The sequence below is a fragment of the Podarcis vaucheri genome (genome assembly GCF_965113315.1).
Source record: "Podarcis vaucheri genome assembly, chromosome: 16".
In the NCBI taxonomy this organism is placed as follows: domain Eukaryota; kingdom Metazoa; phylum Chordata; class Lepidosauria; order Squamata; family Lacertidae; genus Podarcis; species Podarcis vaucheri.
In genome coordinates, this window is record NC_138754.1 from 4822958 (window position 1) to 4844175 (window position 21218).

Genomic DNA, 21218 nt, shown 5'->3' on the forward strand with positions numbered 1-21218 from the left:
TCAGAGTTGGGTGGCGACCCACGTCACCTGTTGCCCCAACTTCAAGTATTCTTGAACCAGAAAAGAATCCTGCTCCTTCCTCTCCCCCCCTTTCCCCCTCCCCCTCCGCCAAGTGTTTCGTAAGTGTGTTACGTACGAAGAGGAGCCCGGCTGAATCAGATGCAGAGTGACCATCTAAAGTTTAATCTAAAGGCCGAAGTGGTGCCCCAACAGGAAACTTGACCGGAAGGACACCTTCTCCCCTCCCGTTTTCCGCAGCTGACGTTCAAGGGATATTTCCCCCCTAGCATTTTAGCAATCAATCAATCAATCAATCAATCAATCAATATCAAGGCAGACTGCCTCTAAGCATGGGAGGTTCAATTTTAAGCCACCACCATGGTTAAAAGGTCTTTGATAGAGCTCTCCTCTGTGAATTGGTTCCATCTTTTCCCCCCTGACAGTCACCTGAGCTTTAAAAGACAAGAGCTGCAAGACAGAACCTATCATTAGGCAAAGTGAATTATCATCATTATTATTAGCGTTCCACAGATAGACAGACAGACCAAGGCAGTTCAACTTTTCATGCCAAGTGGGCTGCAAGAGTACTTCCAACACAGGACCTGTGGGCCGCACACTGAAGTAAATTTCTGTATCATAAATAAAAAGTGTTCACAATATATTTAATATTATTTAATGTACACAATTAATATATTTAATTAAATATTTATAATTATATACATAATTAATAGGTTTAACTATTAAAGAAATTTTATACACCAACAGATGCATGTGCTTTCATTAGCAATGCATGACACACAAAAAAATTAATTTTTAAAGGCTTTAAGGTGTTCTTTCCTGAATGTTGCCGAGGGCCGCCAAAAAAAGCCTCGTGGGCTGCACCACCCTGATATATATCAAAATGCTAAAACCACTTAAATACTAAATGTAACTAAAACAACTTAAAAAGCACTTAACGTAAGTACCTAAAAAGACCCCAATGGACCTGCTACTGGGATGTTACGCAGGCTGGCCCTGAGTAACTATTTCCACGCATTAACTCACATAACCATTAAAGAGACCTGTTTGCATCTGATAAAGGATATTAGGGGCAGGGGGCAAGGTAGAATTTATGAGCCGAGCTGCTGTTGACTCAGTCCTGTGAAGAGGGGTGTGTGTGCGTCTCTCTTCCCTTCCCACCTGTGGGTCCTCCGCAGCTTTCCGGGAACAAGCTGCGACAAAGATGAATCACTTGAGCAGTTTGCACACACACCTGCCGTTAAATGCCCCCCTCCCCACTCTAGGCACCAGTTTCAGTGGGATCCCTTGTCAACAAGACACACCTTACGCATCCTTAGAAAAGAACAACTTGGCTTGACCCCGACCTCGACCCGCCAAGGGCCCTGGGGCTAATGCAGTAGTTCGCAGCGAGGCCAACCAATCAAGGAGACCGCCAGCCAAGCTGCAATTTCTCAAGAAAAGGTATTTTAATTACGGGCCCCCGCAGGGGACGCGGTGACCATGAAAGACGGGCTGGCCAGCGTGAAGGAGAGAAACTTGGCATCCCTCCAAGAATGCGTTTCCACAAACAGCTTTTCTGAGAAAGAGGGTTCTGCTCTCCTGCGGCCTGGTTGTTGTACATGCTGCTCTGCCAGTCAACCAAGACAAGTTGCAAGATTTTGAGGGATGTTCGAAGAAAGCAGCGGGGTGGCTTTGATATACGGCCTGGGCTGGTTCAGCTCTAGCAAACAAGGATTCCTTGCTTGATAAGATGACCTCAGTCTCCAAACTGTGGGGGCATCGATGCAACTTGGTATCGTGACCTTGAGGTGCCCCAAAAGCATGGCACTTGTGAAATGATTCACACACACACAGCTTTCGCTGTTGTTTCTGTTACTTGTGGATGTCCTGGCAAGTTGATGATGGGGGTCTCACCTCTCCTTTAGAAGAGATCTTCAGCATTTCTGACACGAGCTTCCCGGAGCTCGCGGAGCCTGCGCAGCACCTCGTGCGAATCCCGCTCGCCGTATTGGTGGTTGTTGCGGCTACGGACGTTGACGGTGCGGTTGGACTTCTCCTTCCGGCCGACCACTAGAAGCAAGGACATAAGATTAAGGGGAGGCTGCTGGGTCAGGCCAATGGCCCATCAAGGTCCAGGGTCCTGCTCTCAGGGTGGCCAAATGCCCCGAAGAACCCAGTAATCTCAACAATCGGCCTCTGATCCTGCAGGCTCCATAAGAATATCAGAAGAGCCTGTTGTATTGGACCAAAGGGGCTCACTCAGTCCAGCTTCCTTTTCTCATAGGTCACTATGATGCTTGTGGTGAACCCGCAAACAAGAGTAACACTCCCCTGCCTTGTGTTTTCCAGCAACTGGTATTCGGAAACATTGCTGCGTCCAGCTGTGGAGGAACAACACAGACTCTCCATCATGGCTAGTATCTATCAATAGGCGTCTCCTCCTCCTCCATGAATCTGTCTAATCCTACTCTGAAGCCATCCAAGCTGGTGGCCATCACTGCCTCCAGGGGTAGGGAGTTCCATAATAATAATAATAATAATAATAATAATAATAATAATAATAAACAATTATCTATACCCTACCCAACTGGCTGAGTTTCCCCAGCCACTCTGGGCGGCTTCCAACAAAGATTAAAAATACATTAAAATGTCACACATTAAAAACTTCCCTGAACAGGGCTGCCTTCAGGTGTCTTCTAACTTCTAGGTAGTTGTTTATCTCTTTGACATCTGGTGGGAGGGCGTTCCACAGGGCAGGCGCCACCACCGAGAAGGCCCTCTGCCTGGTTCCCTATAGCTTTGCTTCTCGCAGTGAGGGAACTGCCAGAAGGCCCTCGGAGCTGGACCTCAGCGTCCGGGCTGAATGATGGGGCTGGAGACGCTCCTTCAGGTATACTGGGCCGAGGCTGTTTAGTTTACCGTAACTACACACTGCATAAAGAAGTACTTTCATTCTAAGCAGTAGTAGAGAAGAAACAGGAAGAGACATGGAGATTTGGAGGAGACCACTTGGCCGCATGGATTGCAAGCTTTCAGGGGACATAAAACAGGGCTGCCCAAACTCCCCATTGTTTTTAAAAATTGCCCCTACATTTTCAAGCATATAGCCACAAGCGTAACAACTCGAAACTTGATTCTGAGATCACTCCAGAGACTTTGCTTATTCTTCACCCTTGTGGATGCTGCAGCTGTACAATAAGTTTGGATCAAGCCCATACTTTTAATCAACCTAAGACAGCTGAGGGGGATGACAATGATCCAACTTGGTATAACATAGCTTCCTACGATGGGGAAGGGCTTTAGCTCAGCGGCAGAGCAGAAGATCCCGGGCTCATTCGCCGGCACCTCCATCTACGGCTGGGGAAAGACTCCCCCCTGCCAGAAACAACGGAGAGCCAGTCAGTGTAGACAATGCTGAAGCTAGATGAACCAATTTGGTCTGACTCCGGGTTAAGGCAGGCTATTCCCACTTGCTTTCGGAGATGCCAGCTCACCAAACTGGAAGTTGTACTGGGCCAGCTGGGCTTTTCGGATCTTGCGGTTGAGGGTCAAGCTTTGGTCGGCACTGATGTCTGCCATGAATCCTGCCTGGTGGAAGAGCTGGTGGACCTGAAACACAAGGGGGAGAGTGTGTGAGAGAAGTGTCACATAGTTAACCCAGCTGCAGTCTGCTTGGAAGGAGGCAGTGGGAGAATAGGAGGTACCGTATTCTTCCATGTATAACACGGCCCCATGTATAAGACGATCGCAGCAAAAAATCCCAAAGTTGTTGAGCTTTTTTTGGGCGGGATCACCACCGCCAATTGCTCTACAGCCTGACTGCAAATACAAAAATACAAATCACACGCATCACCGTGGCCACCAATTGTCTGCACACTTGCTGCCAAAAGCCCACCTGTCCACTTGACGCAACCACAGCCAATTGCACACATGCCTCACCGCTGGCATAAATCACACACCCGATTGCCGCAGCCAATCGTCAGCAGGCCTTGCCACAGCAACCAATCACACGCCAAATCAGCGCTGCCAATCTCCTGCCCGCTGCTGCCACCAATTACCCAGACCCCCTCTGCTATCCGTGTATAAGGCGACCTACAATTTTTGCCTATTATTTCTAAGGAAAACTTACCGTCTTATACACGGAAAAATACTGTATTTGCTGTCCCCGCCCCCATCCCAAGCAGGTGATGGGGCTCTCATAGGAAGCTACTCGGCCCATTCCTCACTTCCTTACTGGTAATCACCCCCCCCCCCCAGTTCTATCCCTCCAGGGCAGCTACACTTTATAAATATATATATATGTGAATACTAAACATTCTGTGACAAAGCAATTCCAGGCCTTTCCATCTGCATGTCTTAACCCCTTTCACTGCATGAAACTTATTAACAGTATTTAAAATTTGACTAGGGGACATGGGGCGGAAGGGGTGATTAAAAGGAGGCCAAGCAATTAAACAGAAGTCCTGCCCACGATAGATTGGGGGGGTGGGGTGGCGCTTTCATCACCTCTACAGCTTTTCCCACATTTCAGCAGAAGCTGCTACGGCACACTTTTCACACCATGAGGACTAGAGTATTTTTTTTAATGCACTGAAATGTTAACACACTGAAATTCCTAGAAAGCTGAATTGCGAACCTAATACTTCTCCCCTTCACTGTTTCCTTACATGATTTCACAGCGTATAATGCTTTGTGTATAACAAACAGGCAGATCCATGCTAGTTCTTCTTGTCTCTCACCTGGCAGGCATAGTCCTCCACGTCTGGGCCAACAGGGATCACCATAATTTGGAACGGGGACAGCCAGAAGGGCCTGCAACGAGAGCAGAAAGCACAACACCCTCAAGTCAGCCTAATTCTCCCTTTCCCTCCTGCAGCTCCCACTTCCTGGGTGATCTATTGATTTATTAACTTTTATGGCTGGCACTCAGCAGCTTTCGCAGCTCCACAAAAACCCACGGTTCTAATTCCTTGACTGCTTTTGCCCCAGCATTGCAGCATTTTCTGTTCACGATAAACCTTGGAGAGCATATATAGCTGGCTCCACAGGGACAGTGCAAGCTTAACACTTAAAAGTTGGACATTTCGATTGTTGATTTTTCTTTGACAGGTAGAAGCACAGCAGCAGGGAGTGATCCGGCCTATTTATAAGAATGTAAGAAGAACCGGGGGACGTGGTTGGTGCTGTGGGTTAAACCACAGAGCCTAGGACTTGCCGATCACAAGGTCGGCGGTTTGAATCCCCGCGACGGGGTGAGCTCCCGTTGCTCGGTCCCTGCTCCTGCCAACCTAGCAGTTCGAAAGCACGTCAAAGTGCAAGTAGATAAATAGGTACCGTTCCGGCGGGAAGGTAAACGGCGTTTCTGTGCACTGCTCTGGTTTGCCAGAAGTGGCTTAGTCATGCTGGCCACATGACCCAGAAGCTGTACGCTGGCTCCCTCGGCCAATAAAGCGAGATGAACGCCGCAACCTCAGAGTCGGTCACGACTGGACCTAATGGTCAGGGGTCCCTTTACCTTTACCTAAGAAGAACCGGATGGATCAGGCCAATGACCCACCTAGACCAGCATCCCGTAGCCAACCAGATGCCCCAACAGGAAGCCTGCAAGCAAGATTTGAGCCAAGGGCAACCCCCCCTCCTGTGGTTTCCAGTTTTCAAAATTATTACTGACTCCATCTGTGAAGACACAGCATAGCCATTATGGCTGGAAGCCATCAACAGCCCTCTTGCTTCCGTGAATTTGTCTACTCCCCTTCTAAAGCCATCTAGGTTGGTGTCCTGCAGGAAGGAGTTCCATAGTTTAACTATGTGGCTCAATAGGAAGGACTTTCCTTTGTGTCCTGAATCGCCCAGCTTCATTGCATGTCCACAGCTTCTAGCGTTACGTGAGATAAAGCTTTTCCCTATCCAGTTTCCCCAGGCCATGCATCCTTTTACAAACTTCATCTATACGCATATGAACAAGAGGAAACGTTTTCAAACAATGGCAGCCTCCACTTGCAGTCGCTTTCACCACCTCATCCTGCAATATGGCGAGACCCAGCAAGGAAGATCGGTGGCACAGCCCCTCCGGTCACTCACCACTTCCCGCCGTAGTTCTCCGCCAGGACAGCCAACATCCTCTCGACAGAGCCAAGGACCGCTCGGTGGATCATCACTGGTCTCTCCTCCAAACCACTGTCTTTGCTGTATGGGACATGAGCACACAGAGTCAGCACCTAAACTCTCAGGGCTGTGTATGCTCCAAGTTCCTGAAATCCTTTTGGGTGAAGCTAACCTTGGTTTCTGCAGCCTACGCTGAACGGCAGAAATTAAGAAGGTAAGAAGGGCCCTGCTGGATCAGGCCAGTGGCCTATCTAGTCCGGCCTCCTGTTCTCACTGTGGTCAACCATCAGGTGCCTGTGGGAATCCCCACAAACAGGACCTGAGCACAAGAGATCTCTCTCCCCTGGGATTCGGAAGCACTGCTGCCTGCAGCTGTGGGCTGCGTGCGTTTGTGTAATCTAGGCCAGGGGTGCAAGCTTTGCTCAGGTGGGCCCCGTAGCTTCCCTGTGGATTTGTGGCAGGAGGCAGGAGATGCAACATGTTTGGGAACACAGGAAGCTGCCACACCTTGAATCAGATCATTGGGGTCCATCTACAATGACCGGCAGCAGCCTTCCAGGATGCCAGGCAAGAGATGTTCCCATCCCTTGCTGCAAACGCCGCTCAGAACTGAACCTGCCTGCAAAGCATGTGACCCTACCACTAAATAATGCTAATATTCCAGTCCTTGTGGTTCCAAATCAAGGGCTGACTTAGGAAAGCTGCCTTATACCCAAGTCAGATGCTTGGTCAGTATTTGTCCACATTGTCCAGCATCTGGTCTTCAGGGTTTCAGGCAGGGCGTGTTCCCAGACTTAACTGGAGAGGTCAGCAGTAAAACCTGGGACCTTTCGCATGCAGATTCTAGCAGCTATTCCTGACTTCCTGCTGGGAAGGTGAACAAGGATCTCAACCCCTCCCTTCCCCAAACCAAACCAAATCACGTCAGGTCTGGAACAAAATTTTATTTCAGGCTTTTTTTGCTTGTGCCTGCTTGTGTTGTTACTCCTGTTTTGTGGTTTAAAATTAAGACAATTGCTTTTTTTAGATGATAGATAGATAGATGTATAGATGATAGATAGAATACCAGTACTTTGAAGGGGCCCCGTCTCCCCACCTAGCTATTCCTTATTTCTAAGAGGGACCTTTGCCAAGATGCACAGAAAAGCTTGCCCAACAACAAGGTTACAGTCAGACCTCTGGCAGGCAAAACACTTCCCCATTCTTCCAAGTCTGACACCTAGAGCTGGCACACAGCTGGTGCCACACAGATTGCAGATTAGCTCCTGCAGCTGGCAAACCAATCTCCAGAAAGCTACTAAACAAAGGCGCCTTCACATTCCTAGGCAGTTCCTCTTTCCCTGTCCTGTGGTCAGACAGGGGTTGGGTAGGGGAAGGACCAGTTGCGAAAGTTGGGTGTGAGGAAGCGAAGGGAGAGGGAGAGAGTGAGAAAAGGGAACCTTCCACTCAAAGAGACCCGAGAATGAGGCTCCTCTGACGGAATCGCTGTGGAGATTTTGCGTTGGCTCTCTCAGAAGTTACGCACTCATGTCTGAGCTTCTTGCTTGATGTTATAAACACTATGGCAATGTTCTGTGCTCAGTGTAGGGCTTTGGGGAGGGGTGGGTGAGAGCAAGGGGTGCAAGCCCAGTGGTGGAGCATCTACTTTGCATGCTACGGTGCCAGGTTCATTCGCACAAAGCTCACTCCGTGTTTTGCTTGCACAATCTGGCAGGTCTGGAAAGAAACTCGGGTGCATCCGAGTCACTTCAACCAAGAACTGAAAATACAAGAGCCTGTAGCTCTGTGGCAGAAAGTGTGCAGAAGGTCCTTCGGGTCAATTCCCAATGGCATCTCCAGGGACGGTGGGCAAACACTCCTGTCTAGAGCAGGTGTGGGGAAAACTATGGCTCACCAGACATTGCTGAACTACAACTCCCATCATCAGCATCCCCAGCCTTGCTTGCTGGGGCTGCTGGGAGTTGAAGTTCAACAACATCTTGAGGGCCAAAGGCTCCCCACCATCCCCCTACAGAACCACTGCCGATTAGTGCAGGGCCACAATGGAAACCTGTGCCTCTCCAGGTGTTATTGGGCCTCAGTACCCATTATTTTTTTGTTTTGGTTTTAACCATTTTAACTACAGTAGTACCTCTGGTTGAAAACAGGATCCATTCCGGAGGCCTGTTCGCAACATGAAAAGAGCGCAACCCACAACGGCGCATCTGCACATGCGCGGGTTGCGATTCGCCGCTTCTGCGCATGACATCATTTTGCACTTCTGTGCATGTGTGAGCGACGAAACCTGGAAGTAACCCCCTTCTGGTACTTCTGGGTCGCCACAGGATGTAACCTGAAAGAACGTCTCATGAAGCGGACGTAACATCAGGAATGACTGTATTTATTTGTGTTTTCACCTTGTATTTTTACTGTGTGAACCGCCCTGAGATCTCGTGATGAATTGGTGGGATCTTAATAATGAGAAGAATGATAAGAATTCTAACCGGTAGCAATGCTGGCAGATGGGGAGTTGTGTGTCCTTTCACGTTGTTGAAAACCAGCCCTTTTTCCAGAACCATGAGGACCGGGACCTTGCTTTATTTCTAAGGGAATAGCTATAGCTGAGCAGTTGAGCTCCTGCTTTGCATGCAGAAGGTCCCAGGCAGGCAAGTCCAGGTAGGGCTCTTCAAGGCCCCCGACAGAAAACTCTGCCTTGTCAGCCTAGACCAAGGATCGGGATAAATCCCAGCCAGTCAGGGATGGTGGGAATTGTAGTCTGGACAGCTATAGGCGTGTCCAGGGGAACCAAGAGGAAGATCCAAAGTTGCCTCCTACCCAGTCAGACCATTGGCCCATCTACATCAGTAGTGTCTGAACTCACTGACAGCAGTTCTCCAGGATTTCGGGAAAGGAGACATGGTGATGCCATTGAACATAGGACCTTTTGCATGCAAAGCAGATGCTCTCCCGCTGAACCATGGCCTTCCCCTTAGACCATAATGGCCTGACATGGCAGGAGACAGCTTCCTCAGTTTCCAAAGCGCTTTCCTTTCATTAAATCCCCCGCATGAAAATCCGAAGGCAACCTGGGAATTTTAGGGGACGGTAGGAGCAGAGCGGCAAGTATGTGAAGCCCCCTGGCTATCTACCTGGAGCAGAGCTCACCTTGCGTATGAGAGATCAAACCGGATGGGCATCTGGAAATCCAGCTGAATGGTGGCACATTGGTGGTGCCGGCCGAGGGCATCTTTAATCTGAATATCAACCTGGGGGGGGAAATGCACACAGAGAGAATACTATGAGGATCAGGACCCATTACGTGCCTCAGCTAGCTTTGACCTGCAAGTGCCGTTGGGCGATGTTCAAAGAGGATCAGAAAAATCCACAGAGGATAAGGCTGTCAGTGGCTGCCAGCCCTGATGGGCATGTTCTGCCTTGACTGTCAGAGGCAGGCAGCTTTTGAATGTCAGTCGCTGGGACTCAGAAGTGAGAGGAGTGGGCTTTGTTCTCACTGTGAACACAAGCACATAAGAAGAGCTTTCTGGATCAGGCCAAAGGGGGCCTATTTGGTCCAGAACCCTGTTCTCACAGTCGCCAACTGGATGCCCCAATGAGAACCCGCAAGCAGAACATTCTTCCCTCCTGGAGTCGCCAGAGACTGGTATTTAGAACCACTGCTGCCTCTATGACTGTGGAAGCAGAGCAGAGCCACCAGGACTAGCAGCTGTAATAAACGAAAAACTGCCCCTATTCCCTTATGGGGAACACAAAAGCCCTTATAGAGTCCTTTGTAGGTTCTCCATCGGTCAGAGAAAATAACAGAGGCCAGCCAGAGAATACTGACAAGCAAAACAGCTCGTAAGCCTGATCTTTATTGAACTGTTGCAACAGGATGCTCCCCTCACACGCAGGAAAGGAGGAGGACCCAGAACAAAGGTGTGCCCGCCCTTATATAGACATTTTAAATTGCCCGCCCTGGAGTCCAAGACCACCCCCAGACGAATCATACCTACATCACAGAAGGGGCGGTCTACAACAGAAATCTGAGTGCTTTGTTTATCTCCTGTCGTTTATCTCCTGTCTGGCAGGTTACCTGCTAATGCTTACTTGATTGGATACCCTGGGGAGCCTGGCCAGTCTTTTGTAGCGACAAATACTTAGATCCTGAGCCAGGTCACGGGCTCACCCTATTCATACACAGATATACCCTTAAGACAGGTTTTGTGAATGAAAAGACAATGGGGAGGCTTTTCCATTTTCCTTTGACCTTGCAGATTAAACATTTGGTCAGTTTGGGAGCCAAAATGGCTCCAGGGCTGCCCTCCTGTGCTGCCTCAGACATGTGGCCCATACATTTATGTACGTGTTTGCCAGGCACATCCATGGACATTTATTATATATGTAAGACCTTAATTTTTTTTATTTCACAGCCATCCATGAATTTGTCCTGTCCTATTTTAAAGCCCTCCAAGGTGTTGGCAATCACTGCCTCCTGTGGGAGAGAGTTCCGTAGTTTAAACTCTGCACTGCACGGAGAAGGACTTTATTCAGACTGCTCTGAATTTCGCAACACTCAGCTTCGTTGGATGCCCACAAGCTCTAGAGTTAGGGAGAACCAGCGCCTAGGTGGGTCCCCATTGGCCGGATCCAGTTACCATGCTCTTCCTACTGTTCAGGATGTCTGGCAGGCGGGGCCACTCACTGACCTTTGGCCCGTAGAAGGCGCCATCCCCAGGACTGAGCTCCCAAGGCTGTCCAAAGTCCCGGAGGCTTTTTTCCAGCAGCTGGAAGGTGAGAGAAAAAGGAGGAGTCAGGAAACTGAGCTTGCTTTCCACTTGGCAGGCGCCCACCATCTGGGTGGTCAGGTCACGGGAGCTTCTTTGAGTAGAAAAAGGACCTCAGGGCATGTTTGCCTAGCAAACAGTATGGAACAAAGGATATTTTTAAAGGGGGGGGGGAATGTTTTGAGAACACACACAAAGCTAATCCTTCCCATCACTGCGAGGGATAAAACCCGCACGAATATGGATTGAAACATAACATTGAAAGCTATTTAAGTGCTTCTCAGGTTGATCAATTTGCAGGCAGGAAAAAAAATGGCTCTTCTAGGCAATGGCAGGGGGTCTCATTCTTACCTCCTCAGCCCGATCCCAAAGGTGAGGCTCTCCAAGAAATTTCTCGGGGCGGGTGGAGAGGTAGAAGCGCAAAGTGAATCCGAAAATAGAGTAGACAGCTTGAAGGAAGTCTAGGCAGCCTTGAATTTCTCCTTCCAGCTGAATTTGAGGGGTGGGGGAAGAGAGAAGACAAGAGGTGATAATATCCTGTCCCCTCCTGGTTTGTCCCCTTTAAAAGATGTTCCAGTTTTTGCCCATTTGGTATCTGAACACTTTTATGTTTTATTTTTTTACATTTTCTTTTTATTGATACTCATCAAAAGGTATACAAAAGTTTATACCCAACACAAATTCTATTTTTATAATATATGAGAATAAAAGAAATGTTTTAAAAATCCAACCAGAAAAGAAACAGGAGCAAAGAGGAGGAAGGTAGAAGAAAGAAAAGGAAAGAGAGAGAGAAAGAAACAAATGAAGTCTCAGAGCGCTGTTTCAACAGACAGGTGGAGCCTTTGGGTTCAGCCATGCAGGTACAGTGGTACCTCTGGTTAAGTACTTAATTTGTTCCGGAGGTCCGTTCTGAACCTGAAGCACCACTTTAGCTAATGGGACCTCCTGCTGCTGCCGCCACGCCACCAAAGCACAATTTCTGTTCTCATCCTAAAGCAAAGTTCTTAACCCGAGGTACTATTTCTGGGTTAGCAGAGTCTGTAACCTGAAGCGTATGTAACCTGAAGCGTATGTAACCCGAGGTACCACTGTACCTTGCCATTGCCCCATCCCTCACCTGATCCATGGCACAGAAGATGTGAGCGTCATCCTGCTGGAACCGGCGCACCCGCGTCAGGCCAGTCAGGGCTCCCGACAGCTCGTTTCTGTGCAGAACCCCAAAATCAGCAAGGCGGAGAGGCAGCTCTCTCCAGGATCGGGGGCGATGGCCAAACATGAGGCTACGTGGAGGAAAGGAAGAGGAACTTGCTTCTACCTCTCAAGGCACATCAACGGAGCTTTAGGTGCAAGCCAAATGTACCCCCCCCCAGGCCTCCATCCCTTCGCCCCCCCCCCCAATAATTCATAACTCACCAATGGCCAGGGCAGTTCATTGGCTTGAGGGCAAAGGTCTCCTCTTCGACTCTGAAGGAGAACATGTTCTCGGCATAGTGCTGCCAGTGGCCAGACGCTTCCCACAGCTTCACGTTGTAAATGTTGGGGGTGATCACCTCAGAGAAGCCGCGCTTGAGATACTCACTCTGGGACACCAAAAAAACAAAAGGGAGGGGGATACCAGGATTTGGGGGCAGAGAATTAAGTAAGAGATTGAGCATGAGTCCCAGACTAGCTAAAAGATATTTAAAATTAGTTTTCTTCACACACCAGCTCATTAAAAATAATAAACGTTTGTTTTTTTAATTCCTGACTTTATAAAGGTAAAGGGACCCCTGACCATTAGGTCCAGTTGTGGCTAATTCTGGGGTTGCGGCGCTCATCTCGCTTTACTGACCAAGGGAGCTGGTGTCCAGCTTCTGGGTCATGTGGCCAGCATGACTAAGCCGCTTCTGGCAAACCAGAGCAGCGCACGGAAACGGCGTTTACCTTCCCACCACAGTGGTACCTATTTATCTACTTGCACTTTGATGTGCTTTCGAATTGCTAGGAGCAGGGACTGAGCAACGGGAGCTCACCCCGCCAACCTTCTGATTGGCAAGTCCTAGGCTCTGTGGTTTAACCCACAGCGCCACCCGCGTCCCTTCTGACTTTATAACTCGCTCCAATAGGCTGACTATGTGGTTCGTCTTTTAACAAAGTCTGCATAGGAAATTAGGTCGTTTGCTTGCATCTCTTTGCTCACATATAATGGGCTGATGTAGCAAGAGCGGCAGAAACTGTCTTTTTCAAACTGACCATCCTATTCTCCTGTCCAGGACACAGATTTTCTCCAATTCTTACCATACAAAATCCTGACTGCGCTGTACAGGGAAGCATATTCGCATTGTATATATCAATAATGAACACTGGGTTTAAAGTCAACTTGAATTGTCATTCTACGGACTGTTTCTGATACTTAGCCAGGGAAGGATGAACTTAGATCAAACAGTGTGTGGCATCAGAGACCAGCTCTGGCCTTTGCACATAAGTCACGCACAGGCAAACTCTCCGATTTGGAACATTTGAGAAGCGATGGATTAGGAAGCAGAGCACACCTTAATGAAGTCCATGAGAGTTGTGTAAATGTGCGCTCCTTTGGGGAGGAAGAAGCAGCTTCCCGGGCTCAGTTCATGGAAGAAGAAAAGCTCTTGATCCTGCAGAGGAACAAAGTCAGTCTGTGCGGCGTAATTAGAACCGGGGAATAGGATCCGAGAGACCAGGGTTCAAATCTTCACAAGGAGACCTTGGGCCCAGTCACTGTCTCTATGGCAGGCATAGGCAAACCTGGCCCTCCAGATGGTTTTTTTGGGACTACAACTCCCATCATCCCTAGCTAACAGGACATGTGGTCAGGGATGATGGGAATTGTAGTCCCCAAACATCTGGAGGGCCGAGATTGCCTATGGCTTGCAGGAGTGCTGAGAGGATAAAAAATGGGGGAGAACCACGTACAACCACCTTGAGCTACTCAGCAGGAAGGCGGGATGTCAGTGCATCAATGTATATATTTTACAGGTGCTTGTTCGTAAAAGAATGTGACCCCCTGGACTTGGGGGGTGGGGAGAGAGGGAGGGAAGCATTTCCTCCCAGAGATTATACCAGACCCAACGGGTCTTAATTCCACCTTGCCTATCCGCCGATGATCCCGCTGCGCAGCCTCCTCTTGAGCACGTTCCCATTCCGCGAGCTGCTTGGGGCTGGGGAAGGAGATGCCGTAGACCCGCTGCAGGGACTCCTTCGAAGGGTCTCCGTGCCAGTAGGAGGCGGCGTTCTGCCAAGCCAAGAGGAATGACAAAAAAAAAAAAGCATGCAATATTGCCTGGTCCAGAAAAGAAGCCCCTGGGGTTTCTGAACGTATGAAGTTCAGGACAGGGGGAAAGAAAGCAGTGAAACTATGGAACTGGCTTCCGGGGGAGGAGTGATGGCGGCCAACTTAAGATGGCTTCCAAAGAGGATTTGAGGCAAATTCATGGATGGCTATGCTCTGCCTCCACTGCTAGAGGCTTCTGAACACCAGTTGGTGGGAATTGTGAGTGGGGAAAGTGGTTCTTGTGTTCAAACCCTGCTTGCTGGTTTCCCTTGAGGGCATCTGTCTTGCCCCTGTGGGAACAGGATGCTGGACTAAGGTGGGCCCCTGGCTTGATTCAGCAGCCTCTGCTTAAGCTGTTACATTAGCGCAACTTTGGCATTTCTACCACCTGGGATGATATTATTATTATTATTATTATTATTATTATTATTATTATTATTATTATTATTACAGTCATACCTCATGTTACGTTTGCTTCATGTTACATGATTTCAGGTTACGTCCTGTGGCGACCCGGAAGTACCGGAAAGGGTTACTTCCAGGTTTTGCCGCTCGCGCATGCGCAGACACGCAAATGTTGTCATGCGCAGAAGCGGCAAATCACAACCTGCACATGCGCAGACGCACCACTGCAGGTTGCGCTCTTTTCATGTTGCGAACGGGCCTCCAGAACAGATCCTGTTCGCAACCAGAGGTACCACTGTATTATTATTATTATTATTATTATTATTATTATTATTATTATTATTATTATTATTGCTATTTAGACTTCATGGTCACTTGCTACCTAACAAGCCTCCAAGTGACTTAAAAACATAAATACAAAGTGGGGGGGAATTATATGAAACATTAAAATGTTCACACAACAGCTATGCTTCATTAATATGCTTATCTTTATTTTATTGATTCGCAGCATTTGCACCAGGCCAAAAAACCCAAAAAGGCTCCCCACTCTACTCCCGGATGCAAGGATCTGGGATGTTAGCACCCACCTTCAGGAGCTTCAGTGCACGGATCTCCCCCGTATGCCGGACGTGCGGCCCCCGGCAGAGGTCAATGAAGGGTCCACACCTGCAGACAGGAAAGAGGGGAGACGGTGAGTATTGGGCCTTGATTATTCCTGATGCTTTGACTCCTTAGCTGGCGTACAGTGGTGCCCCGCAAGACGAATGCCTCGCAAGACGGAAAACTTGCTAGACGAAAGAGTTTTCCGTTTTGGAGGTGCTTCGCAAAACGAATCTCCTATGGGCTTGCTTCGCAAGATGAAAATGTCTTGCGAGTTCCTGCGGGTTTTTTTTCCTCCCCCCCTTTTCTAAGCCGCTTATCCGCTAAGCCGCTAAAAGCCGCTAATAGCGCTAATCCGTCAATGGGCTTGCTTCGCAAGACGAAAACAACGCTAGACAAAGAGAATCACAGAACGGATTCTTTTCGTCTTGCGAGGCACCACTGTACTTGTGCTCCAATTGGAGAACAGCCTTTAACAAACCTGTCATGGATTTTGAAGAGGCTCTAACTCAGGACGAAAGGGAGAAATGTGCTAAGAGGAAGGCACTCTTGGCAAACCCTCACCGTGATCAACTCTTGCCTGGAAAACAATGTCCCCACTGTGGAAGGACGTGTGGATCCAGAATTGGCCTCCACAGTCACTTATGGACACACCGCTAAGACCATGTTCATGGAAGGCAATCATACTTGGCTACGAGGGATCACCAAAGAAGACGACTTATGAAATTGCTTATATTACGTGCAAGAATAATAATAATTTATTATTACAGTCAAAGACGAGTTCATATATTTTGTGTATTTTAACCTGCTTTAAGATGCCTTGAGGCTTTTGTTTTTTAAAATATAAATATCTCTTTAAGAAATATAACAAAACAAAACTAAATTAGAATAACAGGAGCATTGACGCTGTGGTGATCGCAACAGGTCTGTTAAAGGGCTAGGTGGCAATATTGCTTACACCAATGCCCCTAAAGGGTTTTGTTACAATAGGAGGAGCCCATTGGGGAATTTAGTTGATCACTGTGAGGACAGGATGCTGAGACTAGGTTCTTACGACATATAAGAAATAAGATATGGGATGGAAATAAACTGATCTGCTCATCTCCACCACCAGGATTAAGCTCATATTTGCACTAAAGATCAGGAGGAGCTCCTGTTTTCTCAAAAGGCGGGTAAGGTAAAGGTAAAGGACCCCTGGACAGTTAAATCCAGTCAAAGGAGACTATGGGGTTGTGGCGCTCATCTCCCTTTCAGGCTGAGGAAGCCTGCGTTTGTCCGCAGACAGCTTTCCGGGTCGTGTGGCCAGGAGGACTAAACTGCTTTTGGCGCAACGGAACACCGTGATGGAAACCAGAGTGCACGGAAATGCCATTTACCTTCCCACCGGAGCGGTACCTATTTATCTACTTGCACCGGTGTGCTTTCGAACTGCTAGGTTGTCAGGAGCTGGGACAGAGCAGCGGGAGCTCCCTTGTCGCGGGGATTCAAACCGCCCACCTTCTCGTTGGCAAGCCCAAGAGGTTCAGTGGTTTAGACCACAGTGCCACCCGCGTCTCAAAAGGAGGCAACAACCGCAGGTCAGCCGTGGATGTCCAGAGTTGAGGGTTTCTCTCACCTGTACACGGTGGCAGTCGGAGATTTCACCTTTTCGTCGATAATCTGAAGTTTGAACTTGTTGTGCTGGAAGGGCAAAGCAATAGCCAACAATCATCAAGGAAGTTTTGCGATAGCCATTATTAGTTCCAAAACAGTGAGAGAAAAAACAATATTCAAAACACAGCTCATCATTTCAATAAGAAGTGGGTCGAAAGAACAAGCCTGCTTAAAAGCAACTCATGGGAGGGAGCAACACCTCTCCTTTGGGAGGAAGCCTCAGAAATGTGAGGCCATCACTGAAAAGGCCCTGTTCCTTGCATTCAACAGCCTAGTTGGACCTGAACTGCAGATACTTAGACCTGGGCTGGTTCATTGAAAATACATAGGTGAAGGCTGTCCTTCAGGGCTCTCTCTCTACTGTTGCATGAATGGTATCCTGCCATTAGACCTGGAGGCTGTGGGTTGTATTCTCTCTCTGCTAGTGCAAGGGCAATTCAGCACAACAAGCTGTGACAGTGCAAACTCGTTGCGCAACAGATTACACAATCTATGGGTCAACACAAGTGACCAGCAACCTACTTACATGTTCTCTTGTGCAAAACACGTCACGTATACGGCTAAGTGACTTTAACTTAGCACTGCATTGGATACGACCCCTCTAATCCTGGCAAGCACGGAAAACTTTGCAAATGCAATACTCTGGATAAACCAGTTAAATGGAGCTGTGCATTTCGAAGGCTGTGCCTGACTGTGAGTTTGCACCTGTGTTCCCATATCCAAGAGGGATTTGCAAGAGGAACCCTGCACTCTTTCTAAAAATCGACCACCAATGCCTTCTGGTGCCTTCCAGATCTTTTGGACTTCAGCTCTCCCCAATGACATACTAGCACAGCAGTGTTGGCTAAGGATGATGGGAGCTGAAGTCCAAAATATCTGTAGGGTATGAGCCCAGGGAAGGCTGAACTAGGCCATCGTTCTGTTTCCCCACAAAAGCCCAAACAAATTATCCTGGGAGGCCCCAAAAGAGAGGGTGGAAGGCAGATGTTTATCTCTCCAACAACTGGGATAGACAGCCTCTGAACATGGAGGTTCAGTTGACTAATAGCCACTGACAGGCAGCTCTTCAGAAACTGGTTTAATGCCCTCTTAAAAGCCTCTAGTTCATTGGCGCGTCCTGTGGCAGCAGATGCCACAAACGGCAGTCAACTTCCAGGAATTGTAGACAACTTTGCACCCGTTTCAGAAACCAGGCCATCAAAACAAAAACAGAAGTCAAAGCTTGAAGAACCTGTTGCCAGCCATTTTAGTAATTTTCACAGCCACAACGTTTTCAGGAGTGGAAATTCCAGTAGGGTAGGAAAGCAAAGGGAAGAATGCCCCACAGCACCTTGAAACTAAGGTGTGGAACATCTGTGGCAGCCCAGATGTTGCTGCAAGATTCCACCATAGTCAGTGGTCAAGGATGACAAGAAGAGTTCCCATCCATGAACACCAGGAAGCACCAGATCACAAACTGGAAATGGACTAGCAATACAGTAACTTCTGGACAACCATGGCCTCAGCTCAGGGGACAAATATGTCACATTTTACCTAAGCATTAAACTATTTTTCTTGTCCTTCTTGTGCTCCTAACACAGTACTTGTCCAGAAGTACTGTTCAGCCTTCCTGAACGCTCTTGCCATCCTCACTCATCTTGGTTTCAGGTGCAAAATCCAGTTATGTCACTGGCAAAGCAGAGGCCCCGGCACTTAACTAATCTAAGCTTCTTATTATTCCGTCTTTCTATGAAATGACGGAGGGCGTTTCTGACATTCTTTGGAGTTTGCACCTTAAAGAGCTCCATTAGTTCCTCTCGAGACACTTCCAGCCGTTCAAAGGGATGGTTCTCGGCGATTATCCCCTTGCAGATTTCCTCCAGGACCGGCAGGTCTTTACTGGACACAGTCCTGTGAAGAATAAAGAAATGAGAAGCTCTTTACAGGAAACATGGAGACATCAACAGATAATGTCAAGCAATTATAGGCAGCCCAGGCAGACACAAAATTACAAAGAGGGTGATAAAAGCCCTGATCTTCAAAGTTTTGATACCTAACCAACAGACAGAAAGATAAACCCTTGATTTGGACCAGCCAGTTCTGTGGACCAGGCAGTCTTTGTCCCTGGATATGTTGTGAACTGCTCCTAATCAAGTTTATTTACTTGTTTGATCTTAGAAACTTTGGAGATTAAGGCTTTGTTATCCTGTTTGCGTTTTCTGGCACTCACAAAGCTCCCCCCCCCTTCGACCAGCAACCCTTGCAAGTCTTCCGCTTAAGTCAAACTTTATGACGATTCAGAGATTAAATCATCAGGAGGATTTGGAAAGAAGTTTCAAGACTAGCAAAATTTCTCAGTACAGAAAAGTCATTGCTTGACCAGTGGCGACACCTAGTGGACAGCAAAGGTGTAACACACCCACCCACGGGATTGAGAAAGTCCCACAGGCCAATTCATTTGTGCAAGGCAAAAAGTGTGTGCAGACCACTTTCAGAAGGAGATTCTTTTTACATTCAATATCTCATGCACCATATGCCTATCCTGTCTCTTTTTTTTTCAACAACAAAATCTCAAAAGCAATGAACACATCAAGAGGAACATGTGAAGCTGCCATATACCGAGTAAGATCATTAGGGTGCATCTAGCACAGGGGTCAGCAAACATTTTCAGCAGGGGGCCAGTCCACTGTCCCTCAGACCTTGGGGGGAAGGCGGATTATATTTTGAAGAAAAAAATGAATGATTTTTGCCCGGCCGAAAAGAGGCCTGAAGATGCTTCGCTTTACTAGTTCCAGCTATCGTCCCAATAGCCGCAGTTGGACTTCTCCAGCCAGCCAGACACCATGGCGGGGTAGGAGGCTGAGTCGGCCGGCGAAGACAGAAACAGCAGCCCCGGAGGAGGAGCCGCGGGCAGAGATAGGGGAACCGGGGCGTTGCCAGAGCTTTTACCCACTACCTGCTGCTGCTGCTGCTTCCTGAGAGGCACTGCAGAGAAGAAGACAGAGCCGCCCTTTAACCTACAAGACAGTCGCCGCCCTGTGAGGGAGAGGGAAAGAACGTGTGCGCTGGCGATCCACACGGCGATTCCTGGACTGTCCGCAGACCAGATCTAGAAGGCAATTGGGCCTGATCCGGCCCGTGGGCCTTAGTTTACCGACCCATGATCTAGCACAATGCTGTTGACAGTGACTGTTGACATTGAACAAACACAAAAAACGTAACCGGCTGTGCATTCACATAAACAATTCTCTCTTGTATTTTTATACTTCTCTTGCACATTATCAACACATAAAGTACAACAGTGTAAGCAGACGTCCCAATAGATCAGTTCATTCACAGAGTCCAAATATCTGCTAGTTTCTGTTCCACGTACAGTGGTGCCTCGCAAGACGAAATTAATCCGTTCCGCGAGTCTCTTCGTCTGGTGGTTTTTTTGTCTTGCGAAGCAACCCTATTAGCGGCTCTCAGGGGTTCAGGAGCAGAGGCGAGGGCAAGGGAGGAAACAGAGAGCGAGGGGGAGGAGGCAGAAGAAAGGATGAGTGATGACGACGACCCGAGATCTCCGAGTCTTTCCAGTGAATCAGAAGATTCACAAAAAGGAGCACCAGTGGCCAGGGCAAGGGGGGAGACTAGGGGGACACCCCAGGAAGAAAGAGCCAGAGGGGACTCAGAGGGGAGCAGTTGGAGATCGGGACCAACGTCACCGCCAGAGAGTAGGAAAGAGGAAGAGCGCCAGGGAGCAAGCGCTGGCAGCTCGCAACAGGAGGGAGGGCACGAGTCAGGAGTGGCCACACCTTCATCGGGGAGCGAAGTGACGGTTAGACGGAAAGTGGAAGGTTGGGCGCGCGCGCCAAGTTCAAATGCACAGGAAGGTGGCGCAGTAGGCAGCCCGGAAAGGGAGCCAGGTCCTAAAGCCCGGCGCAAGGAGACAGGAGAGTCAGGGGGGTCAGCGTCAGAAGAATCCCGGAAGGAAGAGACCCAGGGGGGCAGAGGGACCCAGAGGAGAACTGTCAGGCGGAAAAGGTGGAGCAGGGCTAGGATATTAAGTTGGTGCGCAAGGGGCGGAGACTCAGACGGAGCTTCCCCGATCTAAGCATAAGACGTAGGGTTGCACGCAGCAGCTTGAGAATGGAGACTGTAACTCAATAAAGACTTTTATTTAACGATCGCTGGCTAGCGTGATCCTCTGTGAGCTAGGATCTGGAAGTAACCCTGACAGTAAGCTCCGTCTCATCAAATTGTGGGCATCCACGGCCTCGCGGAGAGGAGGGAAAGCGGGTGCCTACAAGAGAGCTCACGAACGGCAGACAATATGACGGCCGAACAGCAAATAACGGAACTCAGAGAAGCAGTTTCACGACTGAATGCCGAGGCGCTGGCGTCCAGGAAGAGAGAGGAGGAAGCAGCTGCCGCCTACAGGGATCTCC

At 48.7% G+C, this 21218-nt stretch overlaps 1 protein-coding gene across 3 annotated transcripts in view; it reads right to left on the bottom strand.

The window, feature by feature from the left end:
• Positions 1 to 645: 645 nt before the first annotated feature.
• TARS2 (threonyl-tRNA synthetase 2, mitochondrial) overlaps positions 646 to 21218 on the bottom strand; it is a 37908-nt gene continuing 17335 nt past the window's right edge. Inside the window, exons 5-19 of one of the 3 annotated variants that reach the window (XM_082202177.1) lie at positions 18585 to 18702; positions 16775 to 16839; positions 15147 to 15225; positions 13969 to 14115; positions 13400 to 13498; positions 12282 to 12448; positions 11986 to 12148; positions 11220 to 11357; positions 10791 to 10868; positions 9250 to 9350; positions 6082 to 6186; positions 4740 to 4812; positions 3495 to 3609; positions 1915 to 2070; positions 646 to 1211 (exon numbers count right to left, since the gene is read on the bottom strand). In XM_082202177.1, coding sequence (XP_082058303.1) covers positions 1922 to 2070; positions 3495 to 3609; positions 4740 to 4812; positions 6082 to 6186; positions 9250 to 9350; positions 10791 to 10868; positions 11220 to 11357; positions 11986 to 12148; positions 12282 to 12448; positions 13400 to 13498; positions 13969 to 14115; positions 15147 to 15225; positions 16775 to 16839; positions 18585 to 18702 — 1597 coding nt within the window. In that variant the 3' untranslated portion in view covers positions 646 to 1211; positions 1915 to 1921. Of the gene's footprint in view, positions 1212 to 1442; positions 2071 to 3494; positions 3610 to 4739; positions 4813 to 6081; positions 6187 to 6817; positions 6970 to 9249; positions 9351 to 10790; positions 10869 to 11219; positions 11358 to 11985; positions 12149 to 12281; positions 12449 to 13399; positions 13499 to 13968; positions 14116 to 15146; positions 15226 to 16774; positions 16840 to 18584; positions 18703 to 21218 lie in introns of those variants that run through there. The other 2 variants (XM_082202176.1, XR_014214252.1) reach the window with 2 other exon arrangements.